Here is a 26,945-nt window from a genome sequence, read left to right on the forward strand (position 1 = left end):
TATTTCTCCACATTAATACTATATAAAATCGACAGATAATTTTAGGACGTTGGCTATCTTGGAGGTTACCAATAACTGACATCTGTCGCAGTGGTGGCGCCATAGAAGTCACTGGTGACTATCGAGGTTAACTAAAGTGTTTGAATCTGAACCGTGAAATTTCTAAAATTTTAAATATCGTTAACGTTATATTGTAAAATTGTGAAATACTTTATAATAATGTATCTCGTAGTGTTTAACCTATTGAGTTAGTTACGCCACGCAATAACTAACCTCTTTTCGTGTAGGAAAGTAATAATTAATGCAGAGTTCCTTTTCTTTCCGTTAAAAACATCACAATGAATTTTTAATTATAATTATAACGATGAATGAATTAATATATTTTCACAGTTAACAATATTGTTTTTTCTTTTTTTATCATGTTATAATATACAATAATGGAATAAATAGACAGAGTATGAGAAATCTGCTTGGCAGACAACGTCTGTTAAACATTCGAGAAACTCTTCAATAAAGATCGGTAATCGTCACTGCAGCAGCAGGTCGCGATCAATCGATGTTCTCTGCAGCTGTTCGCGTGCAAAAATCGACAATCCGCTAATTTACATTGATAGGGCAAGTCGTGAGTGTATGGATCAGTGCAGCAACACGCGTCGTGTAGTAATTTTTCTCCGCAATAGGGGAAGACAGAAGTATCGCATAACGGGCATTTTCTGAAACATAAAGATAATTCTTAGCAGCAGAAGATAAAATCGTAAGCATGGAAAAGTTATATTAAGTTATTAAGTTATAATAAAGTTACAAATGAAAATTTATATCGTCAATACTTATAATTATAATTATAAGTATATATAATATTAAATATAAGTATATATTATATACTTATAATTATTAATACTATAATTATAATTAATTACTGATGCTATAATTATTAGTTAGTAATTGAAATAACATTACAGTCAATGCTAATAAACAATTAATAATTAATAATCAATAGTTAAGGAATATATTACAAAAAACAAACAGTATAATGAAAAACTTTTAATACGTAGAATAATATTAATACATACGTAGATATATTAATGTAACAATATTTCTAGAAAATATTTATAAATATTATATTATAAATAATATTTACATTTTGCAAGACAAATTATACAAGATGCGTTTTAAAACCTACAATTAGTTATTTTAAATTATTTGTTTTTATACTATAAATTGATAATAATTTATACGGAATATTTAGAGAAAATATTTTCATAAATCTGTGAAACAATTATACTGTGATTTTCCTTTTTCACCAGGGAATTTATCAATATTCCACAAGTGTACAGTATTTCTTTTATTATAATAATTTTATACTGCTAAAAATTATTACCAATGTTACAAATTATTACGGTAACGTTATAAGTAAAGACTTTTGAACATTACATTATGCTGTGAACGAAAAACTAAAGACACTTTTGTCTTTGAAAGTTATAAAAATTCAAGCATCTCTAAAATCACTGAGAAATGTTTTTCATGACTAGATCCGCGTGTAAAGTATATGTGAAATAATTTAGTTCTCTAATTTCAAGTAATGTCCAATATAGATTTTTAAGAATTCAATTGTTGAATATTATATTTTTTTTTTTCCTAGAGAAAAATATTGTCATATATAACATATTGTATTGTAATATTGTCAGTTATATAACATATATGTAACATTTACCTGTTTTGAAACGGTCTATAAGTACCATCGATTTGAAAATTGTAATATTTGATGCGATCTTGATACGTTTCCATTTGTGACGATGGAATGGTTGGTAATGCTAGCTTGGCCCCTGTCTTTTGATTATCCGCTATGTCGCTCTGCTCATCTTGTTCATACGAATTGCAGTTGTTACAACAAATTACAATTATTTCAATAATTTATTAATCACTAAATGCTAATTGTTTAATATTTTTATTGAAAATTGTAATCTAATTGTTTGAACATTGTTTACTTTAGGGTTGGATAAACTTTATTTAAAATAAAGATAAAAAATAACAATTTATCTTAACGCTCACAGGGAAGGTACAAAGAACAAAAAATTAATAAATAATTATCAAACGTATACATGGTATATATAAAATTCTTAGTCTAAAACAATGTTTCTTGAATCAATACATTTTTAATTCTTAAGTGGTGGTTCATGAAGTCGCAGATGGTTATAGTAATCTATATTATTATAAAAATTTAAGTTATTTAATTTTATTTTGCATTTTATATAATTTCTGATAGAAATCAGGAGTAAAATTAAATCAAATAAAAGAATTCCAAAATTAAGCAATGTAAAACATAAATTTTTATGGTTTCGAATATTTACAAGCAGAGAGCAGCATCTTTAAATTATTAATGATAAATGACATAAATATAGAACAACTATGTTCGAACAACGATTGAATTTTTTAACAACTCTGTTAATTAAAAATGATATACTTGATAGATGATTATAGCCTTATAATTGAAAAATCCTTGGAAAAAAAAATTCTTATCAGTTATTAGCCTTTTGGATACTATTCACGTTAGGGAAAAAAATATATTTTACATCATCACAATTCGAAAAATTATTTAGATGACCTCACTTAAATGGACTACCCTGTGTATGAAAGAAAGAAGGAAAAATATTTTATAAAATAAAAGCTATTTGTGTTTTTACAATTAGTGAGTTCTTACATGCTTTTTTATTACAATTTAGTTTTCATGTATGTACAATATGTAGGATTTTGTAATGAAAGTTTCGTAAAATTATTTGTTTTGACTCAAGAGTATTAAAATGATTTTCAGCTTCGGATTAAAATTAAATTTATTTTTGGCAGAAACAGAATATGGGGGAATTCAATATATTTATCGACATTTTTAGTTAGAATGAGAGTAATCTATTTACGTGATAATTGGTGTGTACTAAATAATGTGTTATTGGCTGAATATAAGTGGATGAGCGTTTTCTTTTTAAGTCTTCTAGGAAGGCCTAAACAGTGGTTTCCAGCACTCTTGCTTCTACGTTTATTTATTTTGCACTGGTGTACTTTTGCGTAACTTCTGTAGGAATTTTTTTCCCTACTTTTGTATATCATCGTTTCTTATAAACCACATTTAGAATAGATCTTAAAATGACGGACCGAATGTTTTTTAATCTAGTTTCTATTTTATGTCCTAGATTCGCTCACCATATGCCCAAATTGGTTTTATTGTAGTGTAATTTGGCCTCATTTCACCTCTCAGAACCGATCAATTTCACGTTTTATTTATTTTATTTATTATTCTTAATTTCATTTTCACAGAAATAGAATAGGTACAACTATCAACAATCACCGATGGATGTATATTGTTTTTTTTAAATAGAACTTGTGGAAAAATCTTGGTTCTCCAGAGGGATAGAAAATAGATTAACTACAATGGTGCCAACAAATTCTGTTTTGAGGAGATTCTGATTAACCAATGCTTTTATCCCTTCTCATATGTGTTACAGAAGATTATCTCCTAAATTTATAATTTTTCAATATACATGGATTAATATTTTATTTTTAGAGAATGTCAATTGATGTATCTGTATATAATTCTGTGTAAAAGAAAACAAAGTTGATCTTCATACGACTTTTACGTATCCACTTACAAAGTTTAAAATTGATTATTTAAATTTCAATTCATATTAATTAATGTTATTAATATAGTGATTAAATATTATCAATATTAATTAATCATTAACTAATAATTCAAATTTAAATTAAAAATCTTCAATAGTTCTAAAACATCTGTAACTGAAAGTTGCTTAGAGTGACTATTTGATTAATATGTGATCATTATACGTGTTATGGATAATGACATATTTTCTTTGGGCAATTTGATTTTAAAAGCGATCAGCCATTGTTAGAGAAGAGTATTGAGTAATAATAATATATGAAGCTTGATAAAAGAACATGTATGTTAGTTTATTAATGATTAATAAGAGAAAATAAGCAAAAATATAATAACGATAGTGATTTGTTACAATATACATAATAACTATCTTTTAGCGTTAATTAACGTCTTCATTTTATCTACTTTTGAACTATAAATACTTAAAAAAAAATAACTTAAATAGTAATGATTTTGTACTAGGAAAAACAATATATATAATAAATCGTTTATGTATCTGCAAATGAATTTTAACAAATTTCCACAATCACACACAAATTAATAATGTAATCAATAAGACGAATCGAACATTGCATATCATTTGCAGGTCGTTTGCTATGAATGTAAAAAATAATTTAAAATTTTAAAAAGGAGTGTACATTCAACTTGAACAAAATTTTTTCACGTCATTTCATGTCATACTTACTTGATTCAGTGGCAACGTACGATTGTAGCATTAAAATACCAGCGATTATCAGCGTGAGGATGTACATACTTTACAGTTGAAACGCTCGTTAGCACAGTTTTATCACGAAGGAACAACTTTTTTTACTTCGATTTCTTCTCAAAATCCACGCAAACGTTTATTTACACACACGTAGCTCCGCTTACTTACGGGAGGATCACTTAAATGGTCGGCCAGTACCCGTTACTCGTAACAGATCCAGATCTTCCTCTCTTTCTAAGCTGATCCGAAAAATAAGAAAGCGGGATCGCTCGCCATGAGAAATTTCCATCGACAGCGAGAACTCTGACCTATCTTTGATCATTTCGCTGAAGAATGTTTCAATCAAGAGTGTGTTATTTTTTTTTTTTTTTTATTGATCATTGATTATGACATTTCGATCGTCTTCTCTGAGACTGAGCAGATTTTGGGAGGGAATAAAAACGGTCAGGGACAGAGTGAGATGAATTTGGTAGAAAGTCCGTATTGTATACGGATCCGGTTTAATTTCGCAATTATATTATCAACTGCCCAAAACTGAACATCACTCTAACGTAGTGAGTTTGCTAATTACGAGTGTGTCATTTATTGCGAAATTTGTCGATCTTGTGTACTGTTGAAACTTGCGTGGACTGTTACTTGTAACAAAAAAAATGTGAGCACGTTACTTCTCTTGAAAATGAATTAATTTAATTAATTGTTATTGACAATTATTAATATTAAAACTAAATTAACTACCATTATAATTATTAATATCAAAAATTATAAAATAAATAATCACAATAATGAATAATCAATTTGTTAATAATACAATTAATAATAATGTAATGATATTGATTAATGTTAATTATTAATAACTAATAATTATTATTAACTATTTTGGATTAATCAATTAATTTCTAATTTTGTACAGAAAGTGTAAGTTTTATACTACCTCTAAATTTGTGGTGCAAATGAAATCAAAGAGATTCTCGAAATAATGGTTGAAAATAAAACTAAAATTAAAAATTGCGTTGGAGGCTTCGTTCTCGAAAATATCAAGATACAGATCTATTCGAGCATTTGTCGAATAGATCTGTATCGGACTAACTTTTTACTAAATATCTCTACTAAAAGAAACAAACATTCTTTTTAAACCTATATTTTGATTCTTTAATTTCCTTTGTTATTCTTAATTTTTGTTTTATTTTAAGATATACAATAAAATCCCATTGACTTCACTTCGTAATTTTAGAGGCACAAGAAAATTCAATAAATTAATATAATGAATTATATAAACATATATTAGAGTTTTTAATGTTTATGTAGCTTTCTTAGTCTATACTTTATAGTGGCCATACTTTATATATACCAAATATTTTCCACAAAAGTTCTACTGAAGACTTATTATGAGAATATTATCAATATTTATTATTTCCAAAAAAAACATACGTGGAAAATCGATTGGTGTTAGCTTATGCTAAATTTTGATAGTGACTGTAATGTGAAATTCAATAACGAATTTTGTTGGCAAAGATTAGATTTTTGAATAAGTAGGTATTAGTTCTTTCTATATAAATTATATAAAACGATTTAATTTTCACGCAGAAAGATATTGCATTCATTTCTGTCATCTTGTCTGACAGGTCTATATATTGTCTCATGTTTTTTTTATTTCTATTTTTTATTTTTCGTGATTTCAATGACTATTACGTTCAAGAGAGTATATTACTTTATGTAATAATGTTATTGAGTTAATTGAATAATTCTTTAATACAGTGAAAGATCAAAAGAAAGTTTAAAATATAAAAAATTTTATATGTCTGTAAATAAAATTTATATTAAAGATTTTTTCCTATTAAACATTCGTCTGTTCTAAGATATACAATATTATACATTATTTATACATTTATACATTTAATATACATTCACTTTTCATATTATTATACATTTAATATACATTCATTTCTCTCATTTTGTAAAACTATGTGGTTTTACTTTTTGAACTTTCTTTTGTATATGACACTGTATATCAAAATTGTCATTGCATATAGTTAGTAGCAGAAACATAAATTTTATTTCTTTAATGCAAAACATACTGTATTGCAGAAGAAACAATACATTAACATAATAATAGTTGAATGAAATTCCCAAGCAAATGAGCAAATTATATCAAACTTATATTACTTTTCTATATTTAAGATATAATGCTATCTATAATTCTTAATTTCAGAAATTTCTGTTTCAAATTTCAACATACAACGTTTAGTCGAAAAGTAAAATATAAAATGTAATTGTAAAAATAAAATATAAAATATCCTGTATAAAGCAATAATCTCTCGAACACTTTCTGTTATTTCTTTCTGTTATTCTATACTAAAAATTCACAATACTATTTATTTCTCATTTTCTCCAATGAGCTCTTTATATGGCAAATTCTTTGTTTCACTCCTGAGAAATAACAATGTTGCAATTATTGAATTGAGTAAATTTGTACGTGTCTCGATTCGTGTACGTAATCGTTTTGCTTCGATGTTTATAATTAAGTAACCATCGTTTAAGTGAGATTGCATCATTTCCGCAGAAAAGGATGAGATTAAAATAAGTTTCCCAGTATATACGTTTCTATAATACATCATTTGTTGCATTTCGTCAATTAAAATACAAATATGACCATCGAACAATATTCGTTATTTTTTTGTACAATTACATTTTTTTCGTATATATATATATATATATATATATATATGTATGTACAAACGAAGTCGCCAAAATTGTCTATCAAATTATTCGAAATTATTTCACTTCGTTGTCGCATGAATATAGAAATATTCGTTGGCCTTTCAGTTGTTCGCCGGTGGAAAAATAATTTATTAAAATAACACGTCCTATACAAAATATTTGGTATTAAATGTGTACTATTAATTAGGTCCGCTGTAAGAGCAACCTGAGCACCGTTAATATCGCCAGGAACTTTATGAAGTATGTATTCGTTGGTGATGCCGCATCGTTCGCTAAATATTTCCCTGAAAAAGAAAAAAATATATGTAATGATGATAATATAAGAGTAGATAAATTTAACATTATCTAATTAATATCGTTATTAATAATAAAAAATTAAAAAATTAAATATATAAAAAGTAACAGAAATATATATATATATATATATATATATATATATATATATATATATATATATATATATATTTTAAAACAAATTATATAAAATAATATAAATATATTATATAATTTTCTTTTTCTCATTAATATAGTTTATTTATATATATCTCACGAATCACATAATTATATTAATCACGAATATGTATATTTTGTAATGTAATTAATAAACAATTGATATTCAAGCAAATTCATACTTTCATTAATGTAATTGATGAACAATTACTTTACTTATCAAATATCATAAACATGTTTACATATATTTACGAGTACAATACATACAAATAAATTATAATATTTTATATTGCTGCATACTATATTATTACATTACATATTTATATTATATATATTGTATTATATGTAGAAGTACAAAAATCCGTAATCTAATAATCAATAATTTTTCCAAATTCCAGACTAACTTAGCTTATGAGAAAGATGATCCTACTTCTCTCACGTTTGTACCTTGATTAATTACAGAATTAATTTTATCTTTAGCATCTGGTAGAAAAGATAGATTATTCGAGCTTATGCAACGATGTCTATCATGAGAATGCGTTTTGCCATAACCGGGAAAAATAATACTTACATACAGAAGCTAAGTAGGAATGGCAACAACATTCCCGTAGCCTCGCATATTCAGCACAGTCTCCAGCCTGTACTTTGCATTCTTCTGGCCCCACGCGACAAGTGTGCTTCACGAAGGGGAATACCTCTGAAACAATGGCCAGATGAGTGTAAGGAACAAAGTTTCAATGAATGAGAGAAACCTTATGATCAATTTAAAAAGATTATATATCGGGTGTCTTGTAAATTTATTAATTTGTTATTCCAAACAGCGTTTCAAATAAAATTTTAGAAATGTCTCTCAGAAGCAGAGAATTATAAATTTTTATGCATATTCGTATGTCATTTTTTTTAAATCATAAAACTGTTCTCTTCATCTCAAAACACTTACAACGAATGAATAAGTTATAAGAAAACTGTAGAGATATCTTTATAATTTTTTATAAATTTACGCGTGCATGTAATGTATAAAATTTAAATATAACAGATTGAAACTGTGATCGAAGAGGTAATAATCATGGTGGTGGCATTCGTTTGTTATGAAGTCGTCGTAGGATACTTTCTATGTCTTCTACACCTATACCTATGAAAATCTATAGAATTTATCTAAATTGTGAAAATATATAAAATATATGAAATATATAAATATATAAAATTTAAGGTATTTATTACAATACAGTTTAGCATAGTGGAAACAAATTTAAATTGTTATTGCATGTAATTATATTATTATGAATAATATATAATTAATAATAATTTAGACATAATTTTTAAACGTAATTGTAAATGTAAAATGCAATTTAACTTTTGGTTTAAGTGTTGGAATAATTAATCGAAAACTTTTAGCCAATAGTAGTATTATTGAAAATATAATAAAGCATTAAAGTGTAATCGAAGCTTAGTAAAAACTCTAGTTTCTATTTATTTTTTGGATTCGCAATAGCTGGCTAGAGGTATCGAGCATGATAACCAACCAGTTTTCAATTTATGTCAACGACCAATTCATGTAACAAGATATTGAAGGCTTCCGGTTCTGTATCAATTTCATATCTAATTGACAACGATAGATTCAATTTACTGTTAGAAATTCTCATCTTCAGAAGACTATTCTCTCTATCTCTCTCTCTGAAATAACTTTAAACACATCAGAATCTAGATTACTAACACACCAATCAACGAAACGATTGATTATTGATCAAAACATTTTGGACTAACAGGTTTTACATTGTTATATTATATTATATTATATTGTATTATATTGTATTATATTACATTGTATTATATTATATTACATTATATTATATTATATTACATTATATTATATTATATTATATTACATTATATTATATTGTATTATATTATATTGTATTATATTACATTGTATTATATTACATTATATTATATTATATTATATTATATTATATTATATTATATTATATTGCTTGAGAATTCTGTACAAAAGTAAAGGAGACGTCATCTTTTTGGAAAAAATCAAGTTTACTTCTCTACATAATTACTCTTTACTTTCGGCAAAAAATTAATCAACGATCAACAATTAAATTCTTCCAATAATCTTTAATCGCAGTTAATGATGTACATTCCAACTTCAGTTATTTTCTGAATTTTCATTATCAATGCCTGATACTAAAAAATTGAATAAAACGGCGAAGAAAAGTCGTACAGCAAGTTTTTGAGGGTTGTTGTAAAAGGAAAGCTTCAATCTTCAAATCCATCGTAGATTCAGTCATGTTTTAAAAATTCTTCAATTTTTTTTTCGAAAAGAAAAGTATCTTCACACGTTTCTTATACCTGCTACGTGATGTGAAAACATTTTAAAATAAAATACAGGGTGCCCATAAAGTCTCTTTGCAATTTCGAAGATTTATTACAAAGGCAAATGAAAAGACGAAAATTATTACAAAATGTGACGTATATATTCAAGTTTTTCTGCCTCATTAATACACCTCTATATGGGCACCATTAGTTGAACGAAGCACATCAAGACGGTACTCAATTTCTTGCCATGTTCGCTGTAGCATATCCTCATCAATGGTGGCAATGGCATCAATGATCTTCTGCTTTAGATTAGTGATGTCCCATAACCCCATGTGGGTGTCCATAAAGTCTTTTCACAATTTCAAAAATTTATTACAAAGGCAATTGATGAGATATCTTCATCAAATTTGTTCTATGTACTCAGTGATTATCGAGGTTTTCATCACATTGCATTTCAGGTACCCTGTTGATGAATAAGATACTGTTAAATCCCTTACGAAATGGCTCCTCAAGAGAAGGCACAGTGTGTATCACGGTTTATTGAAACCAAATCGGATCTGCAGATTCATTGTCAGCGAAACTTCAGAACTAAGTATGGAAGAGATCCACCGTCACGTCCGTCAATTCGTGCATGGCACAAGAAATTTATGGAGATAGAGATAGTGTTCGATAAAGGGAGAGACCATCAAGAACATCTGAGGAAAACATCGATCGTGTAAGAAATCGAGTAACGTCTTGATATGCTTCGTGCAACTAATGGTGCCTATGTAGAAGTATTATTATTAAATGAGATAAAAAAAAAAACTTAAATATATACGTCTCATTTTGTAATAATTTCCACGTATCTGTCTTTTCATTTTCCTTTGTAATAAATTTTTGAAATTGTAAAGAGACTTTATGGACACCCTGTATTTTGAAAGTAGAAGTTTCAAATTTTAAAATCGATCCAAGTTCATTGTCGTACGATTTCTTTTTACTTTCAACAGTTTCAACATTTAAGTGTCACTGTGCGTATTTTCTTACTTTTTTTTAGCGTAATGTTATTTCCTGTATTGTCACTTCTGCGTAATCGAATCGGTTGATTAGAAACAGGCAAAGAGGGACGTGCGATTCATAACACTGATCGAAACCGACTCACGTATTCGATTCGTGCACTCGATGCGTGCAGCGACGCAATTTTATTACTGCCATCGTCGTTGCCATTCGTGCAGAATTAACGATAGCGAACGTTACGGTCAAACTGACGAATGAAACTGTTTACGGTTTTTACAAAGAGACACTTACATAATACCAGTCGTCTTACGTCTATAAAATTTCTAACAAAAATTGCAAATTTATCGTTTCAACTATTTTTGGTAGATTCGTTCTATCTATCGGCACGTCGAGAATTTTTTGTCCCAAAATTGCAACATTTTCTCAGTTTCATGTATATTGAAATATAACTCAGGCAAAACAAATAATAAAATTCATTACTTCTCAATGATTCTTATCCAGTGATATCACCGACGAATTCAAAAGGAAAGCGACGAATTATTGTATACGGTCACTCGTTATGGTCCGCAATCAGTTGCCAGGGCAAGTGGTTGGTCGTACTTTACGTTGCAACAATTAACAAGCGTTCAAATACTTATAATACAGTTAGTAGCGTATAAAGCAAGGTCAACAGAGGAACTATGCTAATTAGAAATTCGAGCGAATGGAGTTAGAGTTGAACGACCGATAGCCGCGTACAGAGTTCGTACGAGGAACGTGCGGAATACCTAAGTGTCCCTGTTAACGGCTGTGCCGATCGTTTCGCGTGAATCACCTGGTGTGTGTAATCGTTCTGTGGACGTTTGAACGCGTGTGCCCGACAAGGATAGATCGTTCGACAACGAACGATGATTTCCTGAACAGGTGATTGTCCTTCCGCTCAGCTGGTTTCGAAGGTGTTTCGCGTGTCATTTTCAATAGATTCAATTGGGCCAAATTGAATACCGAATTCTCAATGATCTGAAATCGAGTGAATTCGGTTTGAAGAGTTTTTTTTTATTTAAAAAAGAGAAAGGAGCTTCGTTCCTTGCTTTTATTTTACTATTTTTCACGAGTACGTGAAGCAATTGTGCAATGTAAGATGTGTTCTGTAAGAGATCGCAAGTTTTTATAAAATAAAGATCACAGGAGTATAGGATTCATACCGTGTTTAATTAACTTGCTTGTTATTTTGTTGGCAGATTTCTGCATCAATTTGGCCTAAATTGATCTGTAAACTGGCGCTGAATTCGTTACTGGAGTTCTCAATTTTTAAAATATGTAATTATTTTATTCATGACACTCGTGTTATTTTAACACGTCTGCATTGAATGACTCATGTTTGAGTCTTTGATTTTTCTCATTAGATTTGTGCCACTTTTAATGGTAATAATGAATATCGCTGTAATATAATCGTTTGTGTAAAATTATAAGAAAATAATATAATTTATGCAGAAGGTGTTCAAAGATTTACTGATTAGCGTTTTTCTCGTAAAGATATAATTATGTGGGAAAAAACAAAAGATTAAAACATAGTACTGTTTTTTTAAAATAATATTATGATGTTATGATATAAAATTTATGTTATATTATAATGTCAATAATAATAAATAATAATAAATTTTTAACGTAATAAATGTAATATAATATCGTAATAGAAAATTTACTATAATATTAATATAATATAAATTAATATTTTGAATACTGTAATATTAATTTGAAATATAAACTAATATTTTGAAATTTACTATAATATTAATATAATATAAACTAATATTTAAATCATATATGGTAACAACATTTGCTTTCAGAACTGTTCTCGTTTCAATTATCCTTGAATAAATGAATCAGCTAGTGTACGTGAGAACATTTTATTCGATCAAATATAAAAATAAACGATTATATCCTTTGTTAACTAAACCATAAAACAATTCAGAGAAAAACCATTTTATCAAATAGTTATATATATATTTGCACATGTAATTATTTCAAAATATCTAACTATAAGGATCAAATAAAATGATATATTATTCAAATAGTCATTCAGACTATTGTTATTAACATTCTATTAACTATTGTTAATAACATCCATATTATCTAAATACTCTACTTTAAGATAATTTGTTTAAATAATATTAATTTTATTATTTAAATTTCATCAATGATTTTGATTTCATTTTGTTCACTATATTTCCTAATCGAAATTAGAAAAGTTAGTATTCTGTTAGGAAGTATTATTTCTCTCATTGCCTAAAGAGAAGAATTATTTCTTGTCTAAATAGATTCATAATTACTTATTTCAAAATATTTAATAATAAAATTCAAATAAAATTATATATTATATTCTATTATTTAAATTTAAACAGTAATATTATATCTATTATATATATAATGACATCAACATAAATATATTATATAATCTATAATATATTTATGTTTAAATATATTTTACAATTATAATCTATAATAATTATATAATCTATTATATAATTATCTATAATATATTTATGTTTAAATATATTATGTAATCCATAATAATAATTATTCCGTTTAATCATGTATCATGTAATAATAAAAACGCCAGAATTATTCTGTGTTATATGAATTGGAAGCATTACGATGATTTCAGCATCTATTATCGTGGTTCGAAATTTCCGTGAAGAGTTGCACAATCAAACCACCAGCATTTGCACGGTCAATTCTTCACGCACGAATTGTCTGCACGCGATTGTAATTTCTTTTTTTCATTTTTTTAGTCGATTTCTATACCTATTTGCATAAATTGATGAAGGACAAGCCTAAAACGCGAGCAATAGATTGTACATGTATTATATGTTAAGAAGAAAAGCGAAACAAAGAAACAGGTGAGAAATCAAGGTGATTTATTACAACACTATTGCAATATGAAACGTAGAAAGTTTTATATCTTAGTAATGTATCGCAGAAATGTTTAGATAGAGGTTTAAAACACAGACGTGTCTTGAAATTTGAGATATAACGTTTAAAAATATTTTTCGGTCCGAAGTTTATTAACATAATGTATATTACTATCTCTGGCAAAAAGTTTTCAATATTCAAAAACATTACAATCTTGAATTTGAAATATAAAATACTATTATATTTGTTTGAATTATATAGGGTGTGAAAGTCATGGAAAAAAACGTGCTACAAACTAATTATATAAGAGATATATTTTATACTTTAAATATGTATTAAACGTTAAATTTTATATTTAATGTATATTAAAAATTATAGTTTAATATTAATAAATTTTCACTGATCGTTGAAAATTATATCACGTCACAGTAGCATTGATTGTTAACATTTTTTAAATTAAGAATGATGAGAGAAAAGGCTGCAAGTTTCATTCTAACATAATGAACATGTTGAAAAAGATTTTTCAAACTTTCAAATATTTTATTTTTTATTATTGTTAGAATTTTACTTACCATTGGAACTGCCGTCGCAACAACAATGATCGTTTATCACGCTTCCATCTTTGCAGTAAGACATTTCTGTATTCGTGCAAATCTTGCATCCTGGAATAGGACCTGCGGAATTTATCAAATATATATATATATATATATGTATTTCTTCTGTTCTATGCGAAGATAAAAAATTCAATTTCTAAATTAAAAATATCTTAACACGTTCCGTTCGAGGTCGACACATACATTGTTATTTTTTAAATTATTTCTCATTAATGCAATAATTTTAACATTAAGTAATAATGATTAAATAATGACTATTTCGAAATACAATTAAACAAAAAAAATTAACAATTAATTAAACAACTAAACAAAAGAAATTTTCAGAAACAGAATTATAAAATTCGTCTCGTGTTGAACGTGTTAATATACAGGCTGTCTCATTTAACCATTTGCGCTGGCAACTGATTGCGGACCATAACGAGTGACCAAACCGTATACAGTAATTTGTCGCTTTCTTTTTGAACTCGTACGATATCACTGGATAAAAATTATTGAGAAATAAATTTATTATTTGCTTTGTTTCAGTTATACTTAAATATACTTAAAACTGAGAAAATATTGTAATTTTAGAACCAAAAATTCTCGACGTGCGTAGCACGTCATTCCAGCGCAAGAGGTTAACCACTTATGCTGGCAGCTGATTGCGGACCATAACGAGTGACCAAATTGTGTACAATAATTCGTCGCTTTCTTTTTGAACACGTCGGTACGATATTACTGGATAGAAATTATTGAGAAGTAAATTTATTATTTTCTTTGTTTCAGTTATACTTAAATATACTTAAAACTGAAAAAATATTGAAATTTTAGGACAAAAAATTCTCAACGTGCGTGGCACGTCATTCCAGCGCAAGAGGTTAACCACTTGCGCTGGCAGCTGATTGCGGACCATAACGAGTGACCGAACCGTGTACAGTAATTCGTCGCTTTCTTTTTGAACTCGTCGGTATGATGTCACTGGATAGAAATTATTGACAGGTAATAAATTTATTATTTGTTTTGCCGTAGTTATACTTAGATATATCTAAAACTGAGAAAATATTGCAATTTTGGGATAAAAAGATTCTCGACGTGCGTCATTCCAGCGCAAGAGGTTAAGTCGACCTACACGGATATTTGTCAAAGTATGTATGATGAGAAACAAAAGTTGAATGGTTTTAGCGAGCACATAATTTGGCGCAGATAAATTCTTGTAGATGATCAATTTGACATAAATTAAACATAAACTTCAATCAACTAAAATTGAAAGTCCACCAAGGTAAGAGAAATCAAAGTGTCTTCCAAAAAAAATTATATGCTCTCTAGAACCATTTCATTTTTATACAATTTAGTTAACTTCGATTCGACTGAAACACCTTATACATTCAAAAACTAATCTTAAAATTATTGAACGAAAATTGAAAGCTGCATACTATCAAGCGAACTGAATCGTTTTACTACGAATCTCAGAAAAAAGAATATACTTCTATTTCCTTCTATTGCTTCCATCATGCTACAGAGCAAGGACACCATTCCTTGAACTAAAAAATAATAGATTTTTCGTTCGGCCGATTGTGAATTACATTTCATTATACACGTTTCGCAGAACTGTTATTAAAACAGACGACAATCAGCATCGAATCGAGGGAGTACAAGTATAATTCACGTTAATTGATGCCTCTCGAGGTTTTATACAACTGTTCTGAAATTGTGTCGTAGATGTTGAACGCTATACCGATGTTACGTCGCTAGACACTAGATTCTTACGTTATTTATAAGAAATTTTAAATCTAAAAAAATTGCAAAATACATGAAACTGAGGTAAATAAATATATGATATGCAAAATTATACGAAATACAAAATATTGTATTTCTGATAATAAACCAGTTTCTAGATATACCACTTGTTTAATCAGATCTGTAAATGTACGAATTTTTGCACAAAAATTCACTATTTAGGTATACTTTTTGTGGACGCAATTAAAGAAATAGAATTCAAATGAAGATTTGAAAATTTGAAGATACAAAAATACAAGCAATGCCTGAGGATACTTTAGTAAATAGTTTATATTTAGTTAATAGCTTAGTTAATAGTTTGTATTTAGTTAATACCTAAGTTAATAATTTATATTTAGTTAATAGTTTAATTAATAGCTTATATTTAGTTGATAGCTGAGTTAATTAAATTTAATTAGTACTTGAATTAATAATACATTACAAAGAATCTGTATTAAATTGTTATACTAAATAATACTTAATTGTTACATTAAATTATTGATACATAATACAAGTGTTACAAAATAGACACGCGATTGAAAAATTGTATCTCTATATACATGTATGTATAATTATTTTCGACAGATACCAAAACTAAAAACTATCTCAAGACTTTTCGAATATGATATAATATAATTACAAACATGTATGTATGTGTCCGCTTTTGAATGATAAAACAAACAAAATGAAACAAAATTAATGCTTGGCCACGATATAAAGGTATCTTAAGTAAAATGAAGTAACAAGAAAATCAGTGAAACCAAACATGAATTATAAGCGAACGACGCCGGCGATCTATTATTATTTGTGCAAGGATAACTTCCAGAGAATCATCAGAAATACAACATTTCGCGGAAACTCGGTGTGTATCGTCGAACAGGCTGAAATTGTCAAACAAGACTCGCAACCTTGGCTACTTGGATTTCCTGTCGACTGTGATGGTTACATTTGAAAAGCAGCAGATCGCTCCTGCCGCTCGGGCAATTATTTTCAGGTAACGATCGCGTCAAGGAAGAAGCTTTTTCGACATTGTCGCATGCAGCCAAGCGTACTACTCGAGTCTAAATTAGAACGGCGTTACATATTGATCGGGTATACCTTTTTTGTCCATACCGGCTGCAATGTAGTGGAGATAAAGGCCAATTAATAAAACGGTGGATTCGTCAAGTTAATTCGCCGGGCTGGATGGACGCGGCTGAAGTATCCGTTTGAACGGATCAAAGGGAAGGTTATTCTCGGAGGAAAGATAAATAGATCTTGCTGCTCCGTAAAGATGCTTTATAGACCAGACGTTAGAATGAAGACGGACAAGGAGCACGGGATGTGGAGCACGCTTTTGCTTTTAGTATCGAGTTTTTTAGCATACATATACGTGTGAATTACCGAAATTTTTCTAGCTGCCCTGCTGCAACCTTTTCGATTGCGTTTTTCTGTGGAGGAACCTCGTGTCCTGTTTTTATTTTATCGCGAGGGGAAACACCATATGTCACACATTTTTAGAGACACCGCGTAACTTTAAATATTTACGTTGTTTTTGAAGATATGAAAGAAACTTTGTTAGTTAAAAAAAAAAATTGTTTAGAGAGGACGGTTTGGTATAATGATTTTTTAGTAGCTCGAGCAGATTTCGAGGTCACCTCTACATTTTTAAGTGTGAAATGACGTATTTTTTTGCTTTGAAATTAATAGTTTAGATATCTTAAGTTTCTGTAAAATTTATTGTATTATTGCTAGAAATGTTAGGATATTGCTAGAAATAATGATACGCATTCAATGTTTCTTACTGTTTGGTTATATATTATTGACATACTATTTAATAATAGACTGCGGATTTTTATGCATTTGTAAAAATATACATAAAAATGCAAAAATAAAATATCCAAAGGAGGGTATAAATTTATAATAATAATATATAGATATTATATAATAATTATAGTAATATTTATTATAATATATAGTTTATAATAATATATAGAAAAAACAACTTTCCACTTAAATTTCGTTTTTTTAATTATATTCATGAAAATTAAAAAAAAATGCAGAAAAATTCGTCTGTTAATTAATGTACAACATATTAGCAATACTGGAACTATCGACGATTAAAATATAAAATTTGTAGCAGAGAAATTACAACACAAAGGAACAGAAAGAAATTTATATATTAAAGAACACGAGTTTTTATTCATACAGAATGTTTCATTTTTATCTCGCCAAACTACAAAATTATTATACAAAAAAAAAAATCAAAATTATAAATGACTAGTTCCTCGTTTAATTCTGCATGGAAATGTCGATAATGTTTAATTATGATTGTTTATTATCACATTGCAATACTACATATGTAATTAGTAGTAGAATATAAAAGAGATTATGTTTATTATTATATGTTGCAATGCTATGTATGTAGTTAGTATTAATACCGATAGGTATCAATATTAATTGAATTGGTATTTTTGTTATAACTTTTTCATAAATTTATAGCTCTACGTTTATATAATTCTCTTTTTATTTTTAATTGCAGAACATTCCGACAATGAAACACCCTCTATATCATTATTCTTAAAAATTATTCAAGTCTCTGAAAACACACTGTTATGAACATATAAAATTTTTATGGAAAATTATAAATTCGTCGTTTCGACCACTTTGGGTAGTTAATTAGTGTTAATATAATGTGCGACATATGTGTATTGTTAATTCATTGCAAATTAGGACACGCGGCGCTTTTCCTCATAGATAGAGATGTAAAATGGTATCAAGAACGATATGTATAAATTTTCTACCGGGATAAAGTTGTAGCTTCTTCGCCTCCATGATCGCCTCCTCGTAGAGGACTTCGTGCTCCAGGAAATATTCCTCGTCCGGATGGTGGTTCACCACTGTGACCGATTCGAGATCACCGAGGATCAAGATCAGTGCCAGTATTCTGAGTGCGATGGTGTGGCTCATGCTAACGCCTCTTCTTCGACATCTTCGATTGGTAATCGAGATCCACGAATTCCACTTTCATCCAATGCTTGAAATTGAAATAAAAGAGAAGTAATTTTAGTATTATTAGAATTATTAGAAATTATTAGAAATTTTAGTATTATTAGAATTATTAGAAATTATTAGAAATTTTAGTATTATTAGAATTATTAGAAATTATTAGAAATTTTAGTATTATTAGAATTATTAGAAATTATTAGAAATTTTAGTATTATTAGAATTATTAGAAATTATTAGAAATTTTAGTATTATTAGAATTATTAGAAATTATTAGAAATTTTAGTAAATTATTAGAATTATTAGATAATTTTAGTATTATTTTTGTATAATCTTAGTATTATCTAAAATTATTACTCCCCGTTCAGTTAACAGTGAGTCATAATAATGTAACATAATTATAAAATATACAGTATAGTATATAATAGTAATTGTAGTATTGGAATTTGGTCGTTGATTAATTTGTGGTTTAAATTTTATAATTTTATTATTTTATAATTTTAGTATTATTTTAGTATTATTTTAGTATAATTTTAGTATTATTATCTAAAATTATTATTCCCTGTTCGGTTAACAGTAAGTCATAATAATGTAACATAATTATAAAATATACAGTATAGTACATAATAGTAATTGTAGTTTGGAACTTGGTCGTTGATTAATTTGTGATTTTAGTAGTAGGATTACTTTCATTATAAATTATATTCATCATAAGAATGGTAAAAATAAGAGATACGAGGGTATAAAAAGAGGATGCATGAAATGATAAACAGGAGAGAAATCAGAGAGAGTGAGAATGAGCTGGAGAGAGTTGTTGAAAAGTCATTGCATAGTGGCCACTTGATAGATTTCTAATTGTGTAGTCTTGTACGAATTATTAACTGTCAATCATATATCACATTGTACAGTGCAATACATTTTTCCCACAATATTTATAGTTTTATTATTATATTTAAATTATAAACATTATATATACAATATTGACAGTTTTATTATTATATCTAAACTATAAATATTACATACACAATATTGATAGTTCTATTATTATACTTAAACTATAAATATTATATATATAATATTTATAGTTTTATTATTATTAAAAATCGTCAGATGATATTAAAAGATTAATTTCAGACTATATTGAATTCCTTGATATTGAGCCTATCATGTTGATATTTATTTTAACAATTAATTAACGCTAATAAATTACTTTCAAATTCTTGTTGTTTCATAATTTTATAAAAGACCAAATAATTTATGAAATTATCTCATTTGCTTTATGTACAATTAATATATCCAAAAATTGGATATTCAGAGGATGTTAATAAATCTTATTTATTTAAAATTAATATCCTATTAATCTTCAATAATTCATTATTCTGTTTTTTCCTAATTTTATAGAAAAATAGGTGATTTATGAACTTTGTATTTAATCGTGGATCGTCAGAAAGCTTCTTGAAATTTCAATTATCGAATGTGTAGCAATACTTTGGGGAGGTTGTTAAAGTTCCAAATCAATTATATAATTATTTCCAATTACCACTTGCAAAACATCTCTTTTTAATCTTCCGTGGTTTTATACTTTTAATTGTACCTCTATTGTCCACAATTTTTATGTCTTTTCTTTATTACCCAGACTCGTTCCATACGTACAGTATAATGGTTGTCGCAACCGGAAGTATGTGCAAGATTACGGGATAAGAACACCGGTGGAACAGTGCCATATGAACGATAACGATTGTCGTATTATCATCATCCAAGGTGAGTTTTGAAAAGAACCCTTTGTACCTAATACGAGTTTTATCAAGGTGTGCGTTTTAAATAGTCCTCCAACCGTAAAATCCGTTTGTGTCGAGCAATTTTATTTGCCACGTTACTAAATAATAGGTGTGTACAATTTTGTTTGAAATTTGTATGTTTAAGCTTTGTTGTTATTTGTCTTTTGTTAAGGAAACAAGTCGACTGCTATCTCTATTTCAATTGCTATCTCTATTTAATTAATTTATCAGTTTCTAATGTAACAATTATTTAGTTATGTAGTTTAGTAATATAATTTTATTCCATTATAGTATGGAATTATAATTTTAAAATAAAATTAAAAATTATAATTTTTATTTTAAATATATAGTATTATAATTTTATTATTTCCATAATATAGTATGATATATATATTTTTAATGAAAGGAAATTTTTAGTAATACTGAGAATTTTACAATAAAGGAATAGATTATTGAAGAAAACTCATAGCCAGATTATGAATTTTTATGTATTTGTGTGGAATTTGAAAGTGCAAATGTACACTGAATACATATATAAAATACAATACAATATACGTACAATAAATAAAGCTATATAAAATATTCAATATAGGATATTTGTTACAATTTTTAATAGATAAAATCAATCTATGTGTAAGTTCTATTTCTTCAGTCATGGTCATGAAAATATAAATTTGCACTAATAACTCTGTATTATACAACACTGCACATTACAAAAATGTTATAGGACCTATGTTAAACACAGTATGATAAAGTTATTTTTTCAATGTATTTATTCTTTGCACTGAGATTTAAAATGAGTGTCATAAAAGAGTTTAAATGTATGTATTATAAAATTTAATAGCTTTAGAATATTATGATTCTTAATGTTGATTAATATTGATTAATATGAAACGTATATCAATGTTATAAGAAAAATTTAACAATAAAATCTTCCCATTACCTAATAATAATACTAAATTACTATACTTATTAAACATATTATATACTATACTATACTATATACTATACTTATTAAACATATTATATATTATAAAATTCATTGTTTCAAAATATTGTGGAACTTGTTGAACTTGAAAATATCATAATACGTGTTTATTTTTTTGAAGCAAAATTTAAAATCTGTATTGTAAAAAAAATTAAAAAGCTGTCAAAAAAAAAATAATAAGAGAGTTAAGTAGTAAACTATGTATGTTATAAATTGTAAGTAAAGTATAATAATATTTCACTTGGTCATTGAGTAAAATTACAATTATGTGAACGTAGCCAACACGTACAACATACTAAAGTCACGTAATTGTATCACCATATCTTTATAACATCTGTTGTTCAAGATAGGCTGCTGGTTTAATGTCATGAATGCACACAAAATACGATTCACTCGGACACGAGTAGTTTTAATATCGATCGCGCAATTCGTTTCATTTCAAGAATGATTCATCCCTCTTATATTCGTCAACTCAGGTCCTTTATATAGGCCTGACACGTAGAATAATTTTTTCAGCTTCATTTTACATACTCGTGAATATAGTACGAATAATAAATCTCTTTTTATACATTATTCTGATGCAGATCTCAGATTTTAGAGGAATTTATAAGATATTTAAGGTCAGTGTGTATATAATTAGAACAATTTCTACGTATTTGTGAAAGGTTGTAAGATGTAAAAATACATAAAATACATTAATATGCAAAAATATTTAAAATATTTAAAATAGAGTATTTACTATAATATTTAGAAAATGAAACAAATTTTTGTTTTCAATTTCTTTAGTTACGTTCATAAAAATGTGAAAATGAATAAAAATTCATGGTCGAATTACAACGCACATATTTCATATAAAATACAGAATATTGAAATATATTTCTATAAAAAAATTTGTATAAAATATTGGATATTTATACATTGAATTAAAATTTATATTAGATATTTTATACTTTGTACATTAAATTATATTTTACATATTTATATAATAGAGTATTTGTTGTGACATTTTAAAAGAGTACGAATTTCTATTCATGTTCAATTTTTCTTATCATGTTCATAAAAATATTAAAATCAGTATAATTACTATAATATAAATATCAGGCAATTTAATAATCGTTAAATTAAGAAATAAAGAATAGTTAAATAGGTAAGAGAGATAAATAAATTAAAATAATATATTAAAATAATAAATTAAAATATATATCAATAATTAATAAATAGATAAGAGGAATATTAAAATAGAAAAATAACTTCTGTAAAAATAATTCAAATACTCTCCCAGAAAATGAATCTGCGTATTTTTGATGCAAACAGAATGGTGATAAAGCAATCCAGTACACCTATAAACGAAACGATTCAAACAAACGAAACGATCCATATTATTCGAACAAAATATCTACGTTTATTTATGCAACATTGTTATAGCGAATTGAGCTGAACAGATTTTTAAATCTGAAAGTTTCACGAAAAATTCACAAATATTTGTTCGATGAATGAAGAAATTTTACTTTGTCGAACATTCTACATTATAAGAACAATTTATCGTGAAATAGCAATTGTATGATAAATAGATTGCAGAAATTTATGCAGAATTTATATCTTTATAAATACAATTAAAAGATGGAACTCGGGCAAACATTTGTCTCACTTACTGAATATTTTATTCATGTATCTTTCCATTGTAATTATAATTCATTATATCAGTCATGCAATAGACTAGACTGTAGTTATTTATGCAAATTTATATTTTCTCTAATTTTTTTTAAAAATTACTTACTAAATATATTAAGAATTATATTTGTATATTTGTAATTTAATATGGATAATTAAATATATTAAAAATTATATTTGGATAGTGTAATAGTGTAGTAATAATATTTTATATATTTTTATATGTGTATTCTGTGTTTTTATGTATCATTACATTTTCAACAAAATTTCCATAAAAATTCGCATTAATAAATTAATAATAAAATATTTGGACAATAAAAGTAATGAGAAGAATGAAATTCATAGGTAGATTTTTTAGTACTTACAAATTACAGTAGTTGATATTGAAACACTGCGAGAGTGATCAAAATTTTTATTTTTTCATCAGAAATTTTATAAATTTAGAACTGTGAATTTTTAAATACTTGAATACTTTTTTGATATACACATATCATAAGTAAGTCAACTAGTGTTGTTTATGTGTAGTGTAACTAGTGTTGTGTAACTAGTATAACACTAAATGTTGTATTCATTATACTTTTACTATTTCTCTATATATTCCATTGGTATATTTTATTCTATATATTGCTGTACATGTATTCTATTCTATTGTTACACTCAATGCCCTCTCTAATTTGATTATTTTAAATATTTCTTAAAAATCTTGAAAGACGATGAAAGACAGGAATTCTTGTGCTCATATTATCCTTGTTTCTCATGCAAGAGATTCTATTAAATTAAAACCAAAATATTTGATATATATATATATATATGTAGGTTAATACTATTTCATGGAGAATGTCGAGTTGTATATATATGATTTTACTTAAAAGAAAGAAAAGGGAGTGATCTTAAAATCTCTGAAACCCTCCACCTACAAAAAACTAATTATTGTCATATCATATGTGAAAGGGAGAGAAAGAAAATTAATTACACTTGAAACAAAATTTTTTCTCATTGAGAATTAATCTCTAGATGGGACATTTTTTGGATTGAAACGAAATGAAAAATTTAGAGAAAAAAAAACTAGGGAAAAAAAATCAGATTTGTAAGAAGAAAAAGAGTGCACAATGATTTCAGTTTCGCACTGATAGTGAACACTAATGTCGAAGCCTGTTAACACTAGAACTAGAAGTGGTGGAAGTCAAAATGACTAATTCAAAATTTCTTTAGATATTATTTATACATTACAGATACAAAATAGTGTATTAGAGGTTTAAATGATTTTTTTTAATAAAATATTAGTTAATAGTGTATTAGAGGTTTAAATGATTTTTTATAAAATACATGAATAAAAGTTCGTGTATTCTATTATATTTCTATTTTTTTCACTTTAATATCTCTGATGAAAATTCTATGCTTTAGTCCTCAATAGTTTTAGTGTTAAGAGACGCGCAATTTCGACAAACGCAAGGAAAATGACAACGGCGGAGAGCCAACTAAAAGAACGAAGTGCAAAGAGAAAGAAAACGAGACGAGCAACGAGAAGTTACGTTCGTTGTGAGTCACGGCCCGATGACAAAGACGGACAATCGTTAATTAAGCCCAATTAAGGGCCCTGTACGCGAAACACGGATGTCTTGGCTTTTCGAATCAAAGGTGGCATCGCGGCAATGTCTTCCTGTTAATTGCCCTCCATCGTTTCACGACTATTCCACCTTTTTTCGCTTCTGTTTTGCTGAAACAATTTGGGGGGCAACATCGACAACACAGGCAGCGAATATTAGCAAAGCGTTGAAGAAACGTAAAGTTAATTAAGGTATTGAACGCGAAGTGACAGAAAGCGGACACGGTTTATCTACTTGAGGAATTACGTCACGACGAGTGCTCGTTTTCTGGGGACTCTTCTGAAGTATAGCAGGGTCGAGCAAAATGTTCATTCGAAAAATGAAGTTTGAAATGAAGGATTAAATATTTTCATTAGCTGGAACCAAATTATTTCTGATTTTCTGTTTTTCTTCTCTCTTTTTTTTTAAGATCTAGATTCATTTAGATTATCTTTAACACTGAAATGGATCTGATTTGCAACAGTTTAAAATATACACTATTTGGACAGAAAATCTATTAATTTCTTTTAAATCTATTTATTTTCATTATTATCATTTAAATTTAAATTTAATTTTAAATTTTGATTTTAATTTAAATTGTAATGATTCATATTACAACTTAAATTAAAATATTTATATTAATTTAATTGTTATCATTTATATTTTAATTTAATTTTAAATTTCATTTTAATTTAAATTGTATTTTGATTTACATATATAATATTCTAATACGTATTAAAGGTTGTTCTAATTATTGTAGTGTATTAATTTATTATTTTTTAAATTTAGAAAATGATTATTTAAATAACAAGCAATCTTATTTGACTTGATGTTGTTTTAAAGTAAATTCATATATGTTATAAATACAATGTAAAATATTGCAAATATTATATGTGCATATTTAATATTATCAAGTATTAATAACCAAACAATCTTTTATTCGAGTTAATTGTTCGAATAAAATAAGCATAATGCTTTATTTAAAAATTAAACTTGTTACATGTAATTTTAAATAACATTAATTAAAATTAGAGTTGAATTTAAAATATTTCTAAATTCATTTGAAAGATCAATTCAAATAAACTGACACAAAATTTAAATAATTTTTTATTAATATAATTTGTTATTCAAATAATTATTTTTCAAATGTTGCATCCAAGCTTGCAGAGTACGAAATAAAATAAAAAATTATTCTACTCGATGGCAAATAATGATAGCTCATTCAAATAAACTGGCACAAAATTGTTTCAAAATATCGTCGAATTAAATAAGATAATGTATTATTTGAATAACCATCTTTCAATTATTTCAAACAGTGTCCAAGCCTGTTCTGAAGAAGACTTTGAAGAAGACTCTGAAAAAGAAGACGACTGAATGTGTTATAAGAATAAGAACGAGAATATTGAACGACATGGAGTCAAGGTTGGTTATAAAGCTGCATTAATGTTGTAATTTTATAGCACGACCTTTTGCTACAGGGAAACGAGTAGGTATCGTTGACAAGGTTTAAATTAAAGCGTAGGTGGAGCTTTCCTATTTTTCGCACGAATGTTCCAAGAAAAGATATTAACAGTAGAACTGCCAGAATAATGAAAATAACTGATTCGTAATTTTTCATTAGAGATATTACAGACTTATGATTTCTTGGGATTTGAACAATTCTTTCACAAATTATGCAAACTAAATTTTTCCATGTACCTTGCACTTTATTTCTCTGATAGGAATTTTATATTTTATTAGTGTTGAATTGAGTAATAATATCTAATTATATGTTACAAAAATTACAAAGCTATAAATACACAAATAATTGAATTTTTCTT

The 26,945-nt window shown here is 26.9% G+C and overlaps 3 protein-coding genes across 8 annotated transcripts; 1 reads left to right on the plus strand and 2 right to left on the minus strand.

Moving 5' to 3' along the window:
- Positions 1-339: 339 nt before the first annotated feature.
- LOC122535397 lies at positions 340-5,066 on the minus strand. The gene is made up of 3 exons (XM_043666891.1): positions 4,347-5,066; positions 1,712-1,859; positions 340-713 (listed from the first exon to the last, which is right to left on the minus strand). The coding sequence occupies exons 1-3, from the start codon at positions 4,411-4,413 to the stop codon at positions 488-490; spliced, it is 441 nt and encodes a 146-aa protein (XP_043522826.1). The 5' UTR covers positions 4,414-5,066; the 3' UTR covers positions 340-487.
- On the plus strand, positions 623-26,811 carry LOC122535398. Of its 5 annotated transcripts, none has more exons than XM_043666893.1 (3): positions 19,053-19,156; positions 20,739-20,863; positions 26,442-26,811. In XM_043666893.1, exons 1-3 carry the CDS (start codon positions 19,053-19,055, stop codon positions 26,567-26,569), a joined length of 357 nt encoding a protein of 118 aa, XP_043522828.1. In that variant the 3' UTR covers positions 26,570-26,811. The 5 variants fall into 5 exon arrangements, 2 of the variants coding, with proteins under 2 accessions (XP_043522828.1, XP_043522829.1); XM_043666894.1 differs by lacking the exon at positions 26,442-26,811 and adding an exon at positions 24,954-25,285; XR_006308164.1 differs by lacking the exons at positions 19,053-19,156; positions 26,442-26,811 and adding an exon at positions 623-754 and having other exon boundaries at positions 20,739-20,968.
- Positions 6,962-19,066, minus strand: LOC122535396. Of its 2 annotated transcripts, XM_043666889.1 has the most exons (5): positions 18,901-19,066; positions 17,216-17,233; positions 14,321-14,422; positions 8,107-8,232; positions 6,962-7,369 (listed from the first exon to the last, which is right to left on the minus strand). In XM_043666889.1, the coding sequence occupies exons 1-5, from the start codon at positions 19,064-19,066 to the stop codon at positions 7,269-7,271; spliced, it is 513 nt and encodes a 170-aa protein (XP_043522824.1). In that variant the 3' UTR covers positions 6,962-7,268. The 2 variants fall into 2 exon arrangements, with proteins under 2 accessions (XP_043522824.1, XP_043522825.1); XM_043666890.1 differs by lacking the exon at positions 17,216-17,233.
- Positions 26,812-26,945: the final 134 nt, after the last annotated feature.

Source organism: Frieseomelitta varia, unplaced genomic scaffold (assembly GCF_011392965.1).
Source record: "Frieseomelitta varia isolate USP_RPSP 00005682 unplaced genomic scaffold, Fvar_1.2 scaffold_715, whole genome shotgun sequence".
NCBI lineage: Eukaryota > Metazoa > Arthropoda > Insecta > Hymenoptera > Apidae > Frieseomelitta > Frieseomelitta varia.

Bases quoted from the DNA above. Each gene is read 5' to 3' on its own strand.
- LOC122535396 (XM_043666889.1), bottom strand. From the start codon at position 19,066: ATGAGCCACACCATCGCACTCAGAATACTGGCACTGATCTTGATCCTC. The intron at 8,233-14,320 runs GTAAGTAAAATT...CCATTGTTTCAG, and splicing joins TTGCGACGGCAGTTCCAATG to AGGTATTCCCCTTCGTGAAG. The intron at 7,370-8,106 runs GTAAGTATTATT...TTTCTTTTTCAG, and splicing joins TTCCTACTTAGCTTCTGTAT to GGAAATATTTAGCGAACGAT.
- LOC122535398 (XM_043666893.1), top strand. From the start codon at position 19,053: ATGGTGTGGCTCATGCTAACGCCTCTTCTTCGACATCTTCGATTGGTA. The intron at 19,157-20,738 runs GTAATTTTAGTA...TTTATTACCCAG, and splicing joins GAAATTGAAATAAAAGAGAA to ACTCGTTCCATACGTACAGT. The intron at 20,864-26,441 runs GTGAGTTTTGAA...TATTTCAAACAG, and splicing joins TCGTATTATCATCATCCAAG to TGTCCAAGCCTGTTCTGAAG.
- LOC122535397 (XM_043666891.1), bottom strand. From the start codon at position 4,413: ATGTACATCCTCACGCTGATAATCGCTGGTATTTTAATGCTACAATCG. The intron at 1,860-4,346 runs GTAAGTATGACA...CGTATGAACAAG, and splicing joins GTACGTTGCCACTGAATCAA to ATGAGCAGAGCGACATAGCG. The intron at 714-1,711 runs GTAAATGTTACA...TTTATGTTTCAG, and splicing joins TATAGACCGTTTCAAAACAG to AAAATGCCCGTTATGCGATA.